The 14041-nt window shown below is 48.9% G+C and overlaps 3 protein-coding genes and 1 pseudogene across 3 annotated transcripts; 1 reads left to right on the forward strand and 3 right to left on the reverse strand.

Annotated features, from left to right (window-relative positions):
- Nucleotides 1-65: 65 nt before the first annotated feature.
- LOC119272581 lies at nucleotides 66-727 on the reverse strand. Its single transcript, XM_037554047.1, has one exon. It carries the CDS (start codon nucleotides 725-727, stop codon nucleotides 149-151), a length of 579 nt encoding a protein of 192 aa, XP_037409944.1. The 3' UTR covers nucleotides 66-148.
- Nucleotides 728-1291: 564 nt separating this feature from the next.
- Nucleotides 1292-3932, reverse strand: LOC119269275. The gene is made up of 2 exons (XM_037551070.1): nucleotides 3283-3932; nucleotides 1292-3179 (listed from the first exon to the last, which is right to left on the reverse strand). The coding sequence occupies exons 1-2, from the start codon at nucleotides 3730-3732 to the stop codon at nucleotides 1509-1511; spliced, it is 2121 nt and encodes a 706-aa protein (XP_037406967.1). The 5' UTR covers nucleotides 3733-3932; the 3' UTR covers nucleotides 1292-1508.
- Nucleotides 3933-4030: 98 nt separating this feature from the next.
- LOC119269277 lies at nucleotides 4031-5296 on the forward strand (annotated as a pseudogene).
- A 125-nt stretch (nucleotides 5297-5421) lies between these two features.
- Nucleotides 5422-7949, reverse strand: LOC119269276 (disease resistance RPP13-like protein 4). The gene is made up of 2 exons (XM_037551071.1): nucleotides 5963-7949; nucleotides 5422-5679 (listed from the first exon to the last, which is right to left on the reverse strand). Exon 1 carries the CDS (start codon nucleotides 7648-7650, stop codon nucleotides 6394-6396), a length of 1257 nt encoding a protein of 418 aa, XP_037406968.1. The 5' UTR covers nucleotides 7651-7949; the 3' UTR covers nucleotides 5422-5679; nucleotides 5963-6393.
- Between the last annotated feature and the right edge of the window lie 6092 nt (nucleotides 7950-14041).

The following is a 14041-nucleotide window of genomic DNA, read 5'->3' on the forward strand; positions in this document are numbered from 1 at the left end:
ATTGTGCTAAAAAAAGATGGCCTGGGGAATTGAATTTCTTTTTGTCAAAATTGTGAAAACCAAATGCGACACCAACTTCATGCAAACGACGGTTTTCCTCTCGCATCGTTTTCGGCTTCACGTTGTATGCCACCGCGGGCACGACTCGTCAACCGCCGCCCCCCTTTGCCGGGCCACCGAAAGACGTCACGGGAGGCCGCACCGGCACGGCACAACCCGACGCGGACAGGAACCTCACGAGATGCGTCGGCCGCGCCTCGCCGCCCGTCGGTACGCTGGACGCCAGGCACGACGCCATCCTCTTCAGAGCTGCGCCATCTCGGTGGCCGTCGAACACGAAGGCGGACGTGACCGGCGCGTCGTTGGCGACGACGCCGCATCGTTCGCCGGCCCCTATCAGCTCCACCGGCAGGTCGAAGCACGGCGACGGGCAGTATCCATGGACGGCGCCACGGTCGTCCCTTCCCCCCGGCTCCACCAGGAAGTCGAAGACGATGTTGCTGCCGGAGTAGAGCGAGGAGCACTCGAGCTTCTCCAGGGACGCCGCGCGGGTTAGCAGCACCTGCGGGGGTTCCTGCTCCGTGCGCCGGTCCTGTTCCGGCGCCGCTGGCTGCCGACTCTCGCCGGTTTCCTCCGGCTTCTTCTTGGAGAGTCCTGGGAGGCAGAGGCACGTGAACAGCGTGCCGCAGGTGAAGCCGTCGCGCTCGGCGTTCGGCACTTGGGACATGGCGCTCGCCGGCAGGTACACACAAGTTCGAACGCCTTGGAGGGGATAGGGAGATGTCAGCCCAGCGCAGTACCGGTATATAGTGAGGTGCGTCAGGTCACGGTGGCGGGTGGTGGTGGAGTGGAGGGGCACACCGCCGGTCAGCCCGCTAGATCGTGTGTTTCATGATTTGCTGGCTTAACTTAGTCGTCGGGGCCCACTTACATACTCGTTCTGCGTAGATCTAGCCGTATGGCGCTTGGTTCGTTGACTCGACTTCGTTCATGTGCTATGCATGCTCTGCATGATCGCGATACCATGATACAACCGCTAAAAAATTCAAATTTGCAAGTTTCTAAACAAAGAATGAGAAAAAATTCTGAATGTTAACAACATATGAGTCTACAATCTCTAAAATTTACAATCCCAAATTCGAAATGCACACGGAGAAACAAAGAAGACAAATTCAATTGTGAATGGTGTTCATGCTAGATTTGCCCCCTTTGTTTCTCATTGTATATTTCGAATTTGGGTCTGAAAATTTAAGGTATTGTATAAACATATCTAGAGAGTGGTGCCATGTTGTCATGTGAAGTGTGGTATCATGTGATATTCCCACCTCGTACTATACTGGTTTCAGTGGAACCGAGGGAGTACATCCGTATTGCCAATACCTTCCAATTCACCAAACTGACAAGATCAATTCAAGTTATTTGAAAGCGCACATATCACCTAAGAATTTTTGAAGATAGCACAGACTACAGTCTACAGAGTACACCACCCTTTGGCGATCTTCTCAATCTCAGTTCTTCTCTACAATTAGTTTAGCTCTTGCATGCCCAGCCTCTATCCGGTACTGCTCGCCCATCCCCAGGTGCGTCATCAAGAACCAGACGACGGTGAGCAGCTCGCCGCCGTTGCTCAGCTGCTTGGCGTGGAAGTTGCTCCGGCACTTGCTCGCGGCGTAGCAGAGCATCTCCACCCACACCACGCGAATGAGCCGCCACCTCTTGCCGGGCGGCAGCTCCAGCAGCGACTTGGCCAGCCGGCACGCGTCGAACAGCACCGACTTGCTCCTGTCCCCCTTCACGTCCCTCGGCGCAATCTCCGCGTTCACCTCCAGCACCATCCTTGCCGCGGCACGCTCATCCGGGCGTGCGGCCTCCCGCCCGAAGAAGTTCTTGGCCTCCGCACACGTGTCGCCGAACCGGATCTGCCCGATGCCCGCAGTCAGCATGAACGGCCGGGCCACGAGCAGGAAAAGCATGTAGTTCGACACCGCCCTGCTGATGCTGACATACTCGGTGAGCTTGGCGTCGTCGTTGTCGTCGTCCGAGTAGAAGCAGAGGTCCGTGGCGATGTGCCAGAGGAGAATGCTCTCGTCGAACTCCGCCTCGACGCTCCAGCCGAGCTCCTTGTAGTAGCCCTTGCACTGGAGCGCCCACTGGCCCCTGTGGTTGCTGAACTTGCGGTAACTCTCAGTGTCGACGATGCTGAGCGCCTTGTCTTTCAGCTCCCTGAACACCGAGATCTTCAGCTCGGACGACACGTCTATGTGCCAGATGTATAGCCAACTGTCCCAGTGCCCTTTGAGTCCGAGCAGCGTCAGGATCTTGGTGATCAGCGTTGGTTTGTCATGGAGGCAAAAGCTGATGAGGTTGTGCTGCGCCATCAAATTGGACCACTTCGCCCGGCTTTCTGGCCGGAAATACTTTATGCACCGGAGGATTAGATGGCTCAGCGAATGGCAGATGGAACCTTTCAGAGCTGCGTATGTCCAGTATGATACAAGCATCATACCAATGGCAGAAACCTCCAAGCAAAGCGCTCCTCCGAATAACAGATTGGTGATGAGGACATCGATGCCGTCATACGACCCGCGTCGACCCTTGTGTAGCACATTGAAGAATACGCACGCTGTCGTCGTGGAGACGAGCGTGACACAGCGGAACAGGCGGCCATAGCAGGTGTGCATCACCGCCGCCTTGGAATGCAGGGTGTCATACATGAGGGACAGCTCGATCTCGATGATCTTGTACGCCTGCTCCGGCATCAGCCGCAGAAACGTGGCCTGGCTCATGGTACGGTCTTGGAAACTGAGGATGAGGTTCACGAACAGGCGCTTGAAGGTCACGAAGAAGCGCCGCGCCTCGGTGATGACCGTGGCGTAAGGCACGGTCTCCTCTGTGATTGCCGGGGCGGTGACCCCAGCACGTCGCTCTGACTCGATGATGATCTCCGCCCGGAGCCCCGCCTCACGTGTGAAGCGATACTCCTCCATGAACTTGGCGTAGTTGGGGCCCGGGTCCGGCATGGTGACCATGCCGCTCCGCAGGTTGTCCATGCTGGCGCACTTGAGCGCCCATGTCCTCTCGCCGTACTTAAGAATGCCGCTCAGGAACATGAACACGGCCGGGTATAGGATATCGGCACCAGGGCGCGACTTGGAGAAGACGTAGACAGCAAGGGCAACCTGTTATAACACAAGACAAGGCAAGGCTTGGTTGTTTCAAGTTTGTGAAGTGAGCAGTACTAACTCTGTCTGAAGTGCAAAAGATTGGAGAAATTAACCATACCTGCGACAGCAGGCTGAGCAGGTGACGCTTCCAGAGCTCGTTATCTTCAATGGAGAAAGCGGTGATGGTGTCCTGACCACCAAGGTGAAGGAGCAGGAATGGCGCCCAGAAGACCTGGATGCGGTGGTTGCGGTTGAAGAGCAACTGTGCATCGTCGCAGGCGCCTCTGGGCACGCGCGTCTGGGAGAGGTACCCGAGCGCGTAGATGGCAATGGAGTCCGCGAGCAGGTAGGCGAGCCAGAGCAGCACGCTGAGCAAGGCGGAGACGTTGCGCTTCCGGATGCCGGCGGAGAAGAGGAGGAACACCTGCAGCGCGAGGCTGGTGAGCACAAGCACGCGGATTTCCCACTCGTTCCACACAGTGAACAGGCCTCCCATGGATTGTGTGCTCATGCCGTTCCCCTCCATCTCTGCCTTCCACTCCGGCGGCTGGCACTTCTCCAGGATCATCGTATCCTTATGCTCGTGGGGAGACTTGGCTCCTGGTCTTCCATGGGGTCAACCTCAGGCGTCATTGGTTTTCTTAATGATTTCAAATGGGACATGTACGCGTCTTGGAAGAAGAAACAAGTTGGCACTATAAGTTAAGGGCCGTCACTGTCTTGGTCTCTGCGCCCCTCATGGTTCAGTTAGCTCCCCCCTCTTTATCCCTTGATTATCCTGTGAATCCATCAATCAACAACTGAAAAATCCTCCATCAAACTACCTTCTTACGAGCAATTTCTGACCGGAAAAGCCGAAGGGGTCGATGGCCATGGTGGCGCAGTTTCTGGTTAGAAAGTTCGTTGATAGCATGGCGGAGGAGGGAGCCGCGGAGCTCCCTTTCAGCTCCCACTTCTACGACATGAGGGCCGGGTTGGAGAAGGCAGCCATTTCTTCCACCAACGCCGATGAGCTCCGAGAGTGCATGTACGAACTCAATAGCCTGCTCTCGCAGTGCCGCGTGCTCACCAACCGGCCAAACACGCGGAGCTGCTTCTTCTCCCCCTCCGAAGCGTGGCTTTCCAACAAGGTCAAGCAGCGGGTGATCGCCGTGAAGCGCAGAGTCCTGCAATGTGTCCAGAACGACGACCCCAACGGCGATGCTGCAGCATTGCAGCAGGAGAGCACCACCACCGCCGGGTTCAGCCGCTGGACTACTTCCTGGGTTGAGGAGAGCAGGATCTACGGATTCGACCAACAGCTCGCGGAGCTAGAGTCCAGGGCGTTCGGGGACAGCAGCCCCGGACGACTTACAGGCGTCGGCATCGTCGGCATGGGCGGCATCGGGAAGACTGCGCTCGCGCAGCTCGTGTTCAACAGCCCGATGGCCAGGCGCCGCTTCTTCCCCAGGATCTGGGTGTGCCTGTCGCGCACCTCTTGCATTGGCAAGGACGTGCGCAATGAAGTCTTGCAGAGCATACTTATGGCCCTCGGACTTGAAGAGGAGTTCATACTGGCCATTGATAGCCTGGGAGACCTGGAGGTAGCTGTCCATGAGCAGCTCAAGGGGAAGCGGTACCTCATAGTATTCGACGATGTCTGGAACGTCGACGACTGGTACGCCGACATCGCAGGCCATGAAAATGCCTTGTCGAGGGGCGAACAATTGCAAAATGGCCTTATGCTTGGGTTGCCCAAAGAGAGAGGTGGAGTTGTGGTCGTTACCAGCCGGCAGGAGCAGGCAGCAGAGATGATGGTGAGGAAGGGTAGTGTGTACCGTGTGGAGCCGCTGGCCGACAGAGAGAGCGCCTGGGCGATCTTTATGGATGCTCTGAACAAGGAAAGACAGCGTCGATCTCGCAGCTATTAACAACCTGAAAGAGGAAATTCTTCAGACCTGTGGTGGGCTACCGTCAATGGCCAAGGCAATGGCAGACATCTTCGCAAAAAGTCTAACGTTAGCACCATCAACTTCTAGCCAGGAACTTAAGCTTGAGTAGTGGAAATGTAAAGTAGGCAATATGCCTGTCATGGACCAAAAGAAAACTACATAGCAACTGTATATGAATTTTATGGATTTGTCACATGAAAGTTATGGCATAAATTCTTATGAATGGCTGTGAGAAGAAGATCTACAGGCATGTACCATTTCTCCCTGCAAAATAAGTTTGAACCCACGTAGAATTGAATGTTCAGTGCTTCTGGTTTCCTCATAAACAAAATGTGCAGGTGTCAGACCTTTATGGCTTTCACAAATATATTGTGACAAAAATTCAAGACAAACATACATTGTGCAGAAAGTTAAAAAGGCTGGTAAATTTTCACTTGAAGGCCGTAACAAACTTCTGCATGACGCCGTGAAATAACATGTGTGAGAGAGACTGACCATAACTTGCACAACTTTGGTAGAGACTCTGATCAAACTTGCTTTCCAATATATCACTCTCTCCTGACAATGCGCTCACATGAAAAAGCCTGAAAAGAAGAATGACAAATCAGTAAAAATGGATGAATTACTATTGTGTTCCTACATCATAAGTTCATAACCATAGGCCACATATTTGTTTGATGAAGCTCAAATTTATCAACATTCTGTAGCTGATAAGCTGTACAACATATGCAATCAAATAATTAAGACAACAAATGGATAACCTGGCTTTGTGCATCTCCTTTTTCCACTCTTTTTTTTCCTTTGTATTTTTGTTTCAACATTGAGGGCGGAAATTGACTTATTACATATGTAATAATGAGAACTCACTTGATTTGGTGCTTTGTTCTACTCTCTGGTTTCCTGGGTGTCGTAGTTCATCCACACTCCATCCTTGTCACAAGGAAAAGATTCTATGTTGCTACATCTGAATACCTCCAGGAAGGTCAGGTTTGGAAACATCTCATTCACCTGGGTCCATTCTACTCCCTCCATCACACTTTAAAGGGCGTATCTCCAAAACCAATTTTTTTCACAATTAGAGGGAAATAGGGCGCAGGTCATTAATTAGCCCGCTGAAATTACTCCTTCCGCTTGGTGCGCATGCATGGTGTGAACTGAAACTTTAGGTGGAGGTGTGAATCGGTTTTGTTTGCATGCATGGCTGTGCGAGGCCTTTTATTGGACGGGGAGATTACTATGCGTTTGTTTAGCGATTAATTAGGCACATATCCTTAACTACCGCAGCTCCAGCGCATCATTTATTCCTGCCAATCGCTAGCGACCTTGGGCCCAGAGAGATGTGAGGTACGCCCTTTAAACTGTGATGGAGGGAGTAGTACCAAGTCATTCAAGAACTTTAAACGCAATATCTCAATGTTCCACTGCTCGGACATGCTCTTCTCTCCAAAAGTGCTCAGCATTCCTCCTGTGAAGTAGAGCCTCCGCAGTCTCAACAGCCTACTCGGACTCAACCAAACCGGTATGTTCTCACCAGGGAAGCAACGCAAGTCTAGCTTTTCGAGATGGGGAGGAAGGGATAACGAATTTAACAACGCTGTTGCTGCAGAATCTTGTTGGCCCGCTCCTTTCTTTGACAGCAACACAGCCCATGTAATTGTCAGCACACGAAGGGCTTTGATGTTCTCAACTACATGCAGTTCGTCTTCTGTCACTAGAACTTTGCTTCCAATATATATGCTTAGCTTCTTCAGCTTGCCCAGCCTGATCAGCTCCGCTACCTGACAATTGTACTTGCCTGTAGATCCACCAATGACAAACCCTTTCAGCACTTGGAGTTCAGTAAGCAAACCAATGCCCCTTGGCATGCCCTCCAAAAGGTAGCATTCTGAAACGTCCAGGTGGGTCAGCATCTGAAGAGACGTGATGCTCTCAGTAAGCCTCTCAAGGTTATGACAAGCATGAAGATCCAAGATCCTGAGATTTGAGAGTGCGCCGATTGAAGCAGGAAGCTCTGCGATACGGGAGATACCCCGCAGACAAAGATATTTCAATTGTTTGCATGACTGCAACCCTTCCAAATATTCAGTGCTGTCAACCTCAATATGGTATCGGTACAAGTTATGCCACCGACCTAGTTGGAGAACTTCGACCTTCCTCAAATCCAAGAACCAATTCTTGTCGAACTGGAGGTATTGCTCGCTCACATTGAATATTGCAAGAAGGTAATCTGGATTGGACTGATTTCTGAGTGGTGCCGTTTCTGTTGCCTGAATATGTTCTCCTACTAGACAAGCACGGCGAGTACCTGAAAAGCCCCATGTTGCATTGCCATCGGAATCAAATTCAAAAAATCGTTCTTGCCTTGCAACGGTGACCAACATACGCCGAATCCAAGGATGCAACTTGCATTGGTTCACACTACAGTTACGTTTATGACATACAGGTTCAATCATCTCTGCAGTGATCAACTTCTCAAAGCACTCCTTCCCAATATCTTCAGTTGTCTGACTTCTTGTGGCTTCTACTAACCCTTCACCAATCCACCAATGGATCATAGCCCTCTTGCTAATAATGGAATTTTCTGGGAATATAGAGAAGCATAACAAGCACAGCTTCAGCTGAAGATCAAGATTATAATAGCTAAGCTGCAAGCTAGATATCGTGGAGCTCTCAAGGATTTTCCTCTCAATCTCCAATTTTTTCCATTGCTCTGAAGCATTTGCGGACAGCAATCTAGATGGTAAAGATGATCATAAAAACGCAGGAGCTGCTGGCTTGATCAAAGGAACATGGAGAGGAAATTTCATGCGGTCTTTTAAGTTGGACATTTCAGTGTTCACAATCTGAAGCTTAGAATGTACCTTGCTAATTGCTAATTGCAATTCAGAAGAAAAACATACTTGCTTACTAAAGAGCATGGATGCCATCACTGGACCGGATTCGCTAGGGCACATCTATCCAGTTCGTAAAAACATGCTAGGCCATGGAGCATAGCGAGTGTCTACACCGTCAATAGGCAACCGTGAAACAGAAATAGGAATAGAAATTTGAACTCTAGATGCGGAACTCTTACTCTTTCCGCGGCAACAGGTAGGCTCGCATACAGAACAAGGTAAAGGGGAATAGAAGGGGGGAATCCAGGCCGGCGAAGAAAAGGGAAATTACCCGAAAATACAGAAGGCGGCGGCGGTATATAATACGAACTCGGCGGGGCGATGATCCTGCTCTGCTCTGCAGCTCTATCGCTCTTCGCAGAGACAACGGGGCAAAGCTGAGATTTAGGTCACTTTGGCGTTTTTTAGTCGCTGGTTTGCTGCTTGGTATAAAAAAACTGCTATTTAAGATATTTGGATCCAAATAATATGCTCCAGCAAATGATGGTGATGTAAATTTATTTTTTGAGCAACTGATATTTTGCTATGTCTGACAGATTTGTCATGAAGGTCTCTGAAGATGTAAATCAGAACGGCAAAACGTATAATACATGCGATGTGTAAAGAAGAGAAGCCGAGAGGAGAGACCAGATCAAAGGCTTCAAAGCTATAGGCCCCTCCCCTCCCGCGACGCTCCCGCGCGCGTCCGGGGGGCAACCCTAGCGCCGCCGCCGCCACCCCTCTCCTTCTCTCTCTCCTCCAACGCCACCGTCAAGGGGCACGAGCGGGCGAAGCCCGGTCGTTGCCGGCGGCGGCGGGGCCATTTCATCTCCTTGCGCGGGAGGTGCGGCGCGCGCCGGATCTCGCCGGTGGGGATGTTGCGCTGGATGCCGGGCGTAGCGGTGCGGCGGCACTCCAGAGTGGGCCAGCGACGGCAGCGTGGCATCGGGCGACGGGCGGCATGGTGGTGGTGCAGGTCGGCAGGTGGCGGCGGCGGCGGCTGCCTCGCAGCAACGCCTTGGCGCCACGTCTGGCGCTGCGGGTCGTGGGCGACCCCTCTCGCCGTGGATCTCTGGTGAAGGGTGTTGGGGAACGCAGTATTTCAAAAAAAATCCTACGATCACGCAAGATCTATCTAGGAGATGCATAGCAATGAGAGGGAGAGAGTGTGTCTATGTACCCTCGTAGACCGAAAGCAGAAGCGTCTATCAACGCGGTTGATGCAGTCGTGCACCTTCACGATCCGTCCCGATCAAGTACCGAATGTACGGCACCTCCACGTTCAGCACACCTTCTACTTGATGACGCCTCGCCTTCTTGATCCAGCAAGAGGGGCGAAGTAGTAGATGAGTCCCGGCAGCACGACGGCGTGGTGACGGTGTTGGTGAAGAACGATTTCTGCATGGCTTCGCCTAAGCACTACGAAAACTATGACAGAGGATAAACTAGAGGGGACAAGGTTGCCGGCACACAGCTTGGTGTTTCTTGATGTGTTCCAGGTGCTAGCCCAGCCCCTCTATTTATATGTTGAGCCCTGGGTTGAAATTTGGAGTAAAGGCCTCCTCAAAATCGGTTTTGCCCGCAAGGGAGAGTCCTACTCGGACTTCCAGGACTAGACGCCACAGTCCTTGGCGTCTGGCCCAGACGACATGGGCCTCGGCGTCTGGCCGAGGGCCAGACACTAGGGTCTTCGGCATTTGGCCCCCTGGCCTCTACAAAACTCCTTTTGCACCGACCTAAAGCATCATGGGCTTCACCCCTTGGCCGAACCATATCATCATATATATCAATCTTTACCTCTGGACCATCCCGGAGCTCCTCGTCATGTCCGTGATTTCATCCAGGACTCCGAACAACATTCGGTCACCAACATACATAACTCATATAGTACTATATCATCAACGAACGTTAAGCGTGCGGACCCTACGGGTTCGAGAACTATATAGACATGACCGAGACATCTCTCTGGTCAATAACCAATAGCGGAACCTGGATGCCCATATTGGCTCCTACATATTCTACGAAGATTTTTGTTGGTCGAACCACATAACAACATACGTTGTTCCCTTTGTCATCGGTATGTTACTTGCCCGAGATTCGATCATCAGTATCATCATACCTAGTTCAATCTCGTTACCGGCAAGTCTCTTTAATCGTTCCGTAATGCAACATCCCGCAACTAACTTATTAGTCACATTGCTTGCAAGGCTTATAGTGATGTGCATTGCCGAGAGGGCCCAGAGATACCTCTCCGACTATCGGAGTGACAAATCCTAATCTCGATCTTTGCCAACTCAACAAACATCATCGGAGACACCTGTAGAGCATCTTTATAATCACCCAGTTACATTGTGACGTTTGATAGCACACTAAGTGTTCCTCCAGTATTCGGGAGTTGCATAATCTCATAGTCATAGGAACATGTATAAGTCATGAAGAAAGCAATAGCAACAAACTAAACGATCATAGTGCTAAGCTAACAGATGGGTCTTGTCCATCACATCATTATCTAATGATGTGATCATGTTCATCAAATGAAAATACATGTCCATGGCTAGGAAACTTAACCATCTTTGATTAACGAGCTAGTCAAGTAGAGGCATACTAGGGACACTCTGTTTGTCTATGTATTCACACATGTACTAAGTTTCCAGTTAATACAATTATAGCATGAATAATAAACATTTATCATGATATAAGGAAATATAAATAACAACTTTATTATTGCATCTAGGGCATATTTCCTTCAGTCTCCCACTTGCACTAGAGTCAATAATCTAGTTCACATCATCATGTGATCTCACATCAATAGTTCACATCTTTATGTGATTAGTTCACATCTTCATGCGACTAATACCCAAAGGGTTTACTAGAGTCAATAATCTAGTTCACATCTCTATGTGATTAACACCCAAAGAGTGATCATGTTTTTCTTGTGAGAGAACTTTAGTCTACGGGTCTGCAACAATCAGATCCGTATATATTTTGCAAATTTCTATTTCTACAATACTCTGCACGAAGCTACTCCAGCTAATTGCTCCCACTTTCAATGTGTATCTAGATCGAGACTTAGAGTCATCTAGATCGGTGTAAAAAGCGTGCATCGATGTAACTCTTTACGATGAACTCTTTTATCACCTCCATAACTGAGAAATATTTCCTTAGTCCTCTAAGGATAATTTTGACCGTTGTCCGGTGATCTACTCCTAGATCACTATTGTACTCCCTTGTCAAAATCATGCTAAGGTATACAATAGGTCTGGTAGACAACATAGCATACTTTCTAGAACCTATGACTAAGGCATAGGGAATGACTTTTCATTCTCTTTAAATTTTCTGCTGTGGCCGGGTTTTGAGTCTTTACTCAATTTCACACCTTACAACTTAGGCAAGAACTCCTTCTTTGACTGATCCATTTTGAACTCCTTTAAAATCTTATCAAGGTATGTAGTCATCAAAAGTCTTATCAAGCGTCTTGATCTATCTTTATAGATCTTGATGCCCAATATGTAAGTAGCTTTACAGGTAATTATTTCTTTGAAAAACTCTTTTCAAATTCTCCTTTATGCTTTCCAGGAAATTCTACATCATTTCCAATCAACAATATGTCATTCACATATACTTATCAAAAAGGTTGTAGTGCTCCCACTCACTTTCTTGTAAATATAGGCTTCATCGCAAGTCTGTATAAAACTATATGCTTTGATCAACTTATCAAAACGTATATTCCAACTTTGAGATACTTGCACCAGTCCATAGATGGATCACTGGAGCTTGCACACTTTGTCAGCATCTTTAGGATTGAAAAGACCTTTTGGTTGCATCATATACAACTCTTCTTTAATAAATGCATTAAGGAATGTAGTTTTGATATCCATTTGCCAGATTTCATAAAATGCGGCAACTGTTAACATGGTTCAGACAAACTTTTAAGCATCGATACGAGTGAGAAAATCTCATCGTAGTCAACACCTTGAACTTATCGAAAACCTTTTGCGATAATTCAAGCTTTGTAGATAATAACACTACTATCATCATCCGTCTTCCTCTTGAAGATTCATTTATTCTGAATGGCCCACCGATCATTAGGCAAGTCAATCAAAGTCCATACTTTGTTCTCATACATGGATCCCATCTCAGATTTCATGGCCTTAAGCCATTTCGCGGAATCTGGGCTCATCATCGCTTCCTCATAGTTCATAGGTTCGTCATGGTCTAGTAACATGACTTCGAGAACAGGATTACCATACAACTCTGGTGCGGAATGTACTCTGGTTGACCTACGAGGTTCGGTTGTAACTTGATCTGAGGTTTCATGATCACCATCATTAACTTCCTCACTAATTGGTGTAGGCATCATTGGAACTTATTTCAGTGATGAGCTACTTTCCAATTCGAGAGAAGGTACAATTACCTCATCAAGTTCTACTTTCCTCCCACTCACTTCTTTCGAGAGAAACTCCTTCTCTAGAAAGGATCCACTCTTAGCAACAAAGATCTTGCCTTCGGATCTGTGATAGAAGGTGTACCCAACAGTTTCTTTTGGGTATCCTATGAAGATGCACTTCTCCGATTTGAGTTTGAGCTTATCAGGTTGAAACTTTTTCACATAAGCATCTGTAAAGCCCCGGACACACCCGCTGGTGGTCGTTACTCCTGGCGGGATCTAGACTGGCCCCACAGATCAATACTAGTCTTTTCTGCGCACTTTGTCCTCACTCGTGCGCACCCGAGAGCAACTTCCCGGTCGGTCACCCATCCTGACACTACTCCAAGCTGAGCACGCTTAACTTTGGTCGGTCACCCATCCTGACACTACTCCAAGCTGAGCACGCTTAACTTTGGAGTTCTGTCCGAATGGGCTCCCGGAAAAGCAGGAATTCCTTATTGATATGAGTAGTCTATCATCCCTAATAAGCCAGGCCATCATATACACCCCCACTCAGAGGAACCAACGTCCTCGTCGGGCCACGGGAACGTTCCCTCTTGGCACATACGTCTGTGCTTCCAGTCCAGTACATGTGCCATGCCATGTGCCATGACGGGTCACAAACTTCATGAATAACATGACCACGCACCTATCTGCAACCATCCGTGTAACCGCGAGGGTCGGCTCTGATACCAACTTGTAACGGCCGGACACACCCGCCGGTGGTCGTTACTCCTGGCGGGATCTAGACTGGCCCTACAAATCAATACTAGTCTTTTCTACGCACTTTGTCCTCACTCGTGCGCACCCGGGAGCAACTTCTCGGTCGGTCACCCATCCTGACACTACTCCAAGCTGAGCACGCTTAACTTGGGAGTTCTGTCTGAATGGGCTCCCGGAAAAGAAGGAATTTCTTATTGATATGAGTAGTCTATCATCCCTAATAAGCCAGGCCATCACAGCATCACAACCCCAAACTTTAAGAAACGACAGCTTAGGTTTCTTGCTAAACCACAGTTCATATGGTGTTGTCTCAACAGATTTAGATGGTGCCCTATTTAACGTGAATGCAGCTGTCTCTAATGCTTAACCCCAAAACGATAGTGGTAAATTGGTAAGAGACATCATAAATCGCACCATATCCAATGAAGTACGGTTACGATGTTCGGACACACCATTATGCTATGGTGTTCTAGGTGGCATGAGTTTGTGAAACTATTCCACATTGTTTTAATTGAAGGCCAAACTCGTAACTCAAATATTCGCCTCCGCGATCAGATCGTAGAAACTCTATTTTATTGTTACGATGATTCTCTACTTCACTCCAAAATTCTTTGAACTTTTCAAATGTTTCAGACTTGTGTTTCATTAAGTGGATATACCTATATCAGCTCAAATCGTGTGTGAAGGTCAGAAAATAACGATACCCGCTGCGAGCCTCAACACTCATCGGATCGCATACATCAGTATGTATTATTTCCAATAAGCCAGTTGCTCGCTCCATTGTTCCGGAGAACGGAGTCTTAGTCATCTTTCCCATGAGGCATGGTTCGCAAGCATCAAGTGATTCCAAAAGCCCATCAGCATGGAGTTTCTTCATGCGCTTTACACCAATATGACCTAAATGGCAGTGCCACAAATAAG

This window comes from Triticum dicoccoides, chromosome 3A (assembly GCF_002162155.2).
Source record: "Triticum dicoccoides isolate Atlit2015 ecotype Zavitan chromosome 3A, WEW_v2.0, whole genome shotgun sequence".
Taxonomy (NCBI): domain Eukaryota; kingdom Viridiplantae; phylum Streptophyta; class Magnoliopsida; order Poales; family Poaceae; genus Triticum; species Triticum dicoccoides.

Coding starts and splice junctions, on each gene's coding strand:
- LOC119272581 (XM_037554047.1), bottom strand. CDS start 727: ATGTCCCAAGTGCCGAACGCCGAGCGCGACGGCTTCACCTGCGGCACG.
- LOC119269275 (XM_037551070.1), bottom strand. CDS start 3,732: ATGATCCTGGAGAAGTGCCAGCCGCCGGAGTGGAAGGCAGAGATGGAG. Junction 3,180..3,282: donor TGCTCAGCCTGCTGTCGCAG/GTATGGTTAATT, acceptor GTGTTATAACAG/GTTGCCCTTGCTGTCTACGT.
- LOC119269276 (XM_037551071.1), bottom strand. CDS start 7,650: ATGATCCATTGGTGGATTGGTGAAGGGTTAGTAGAAGCCACAAGAAGT.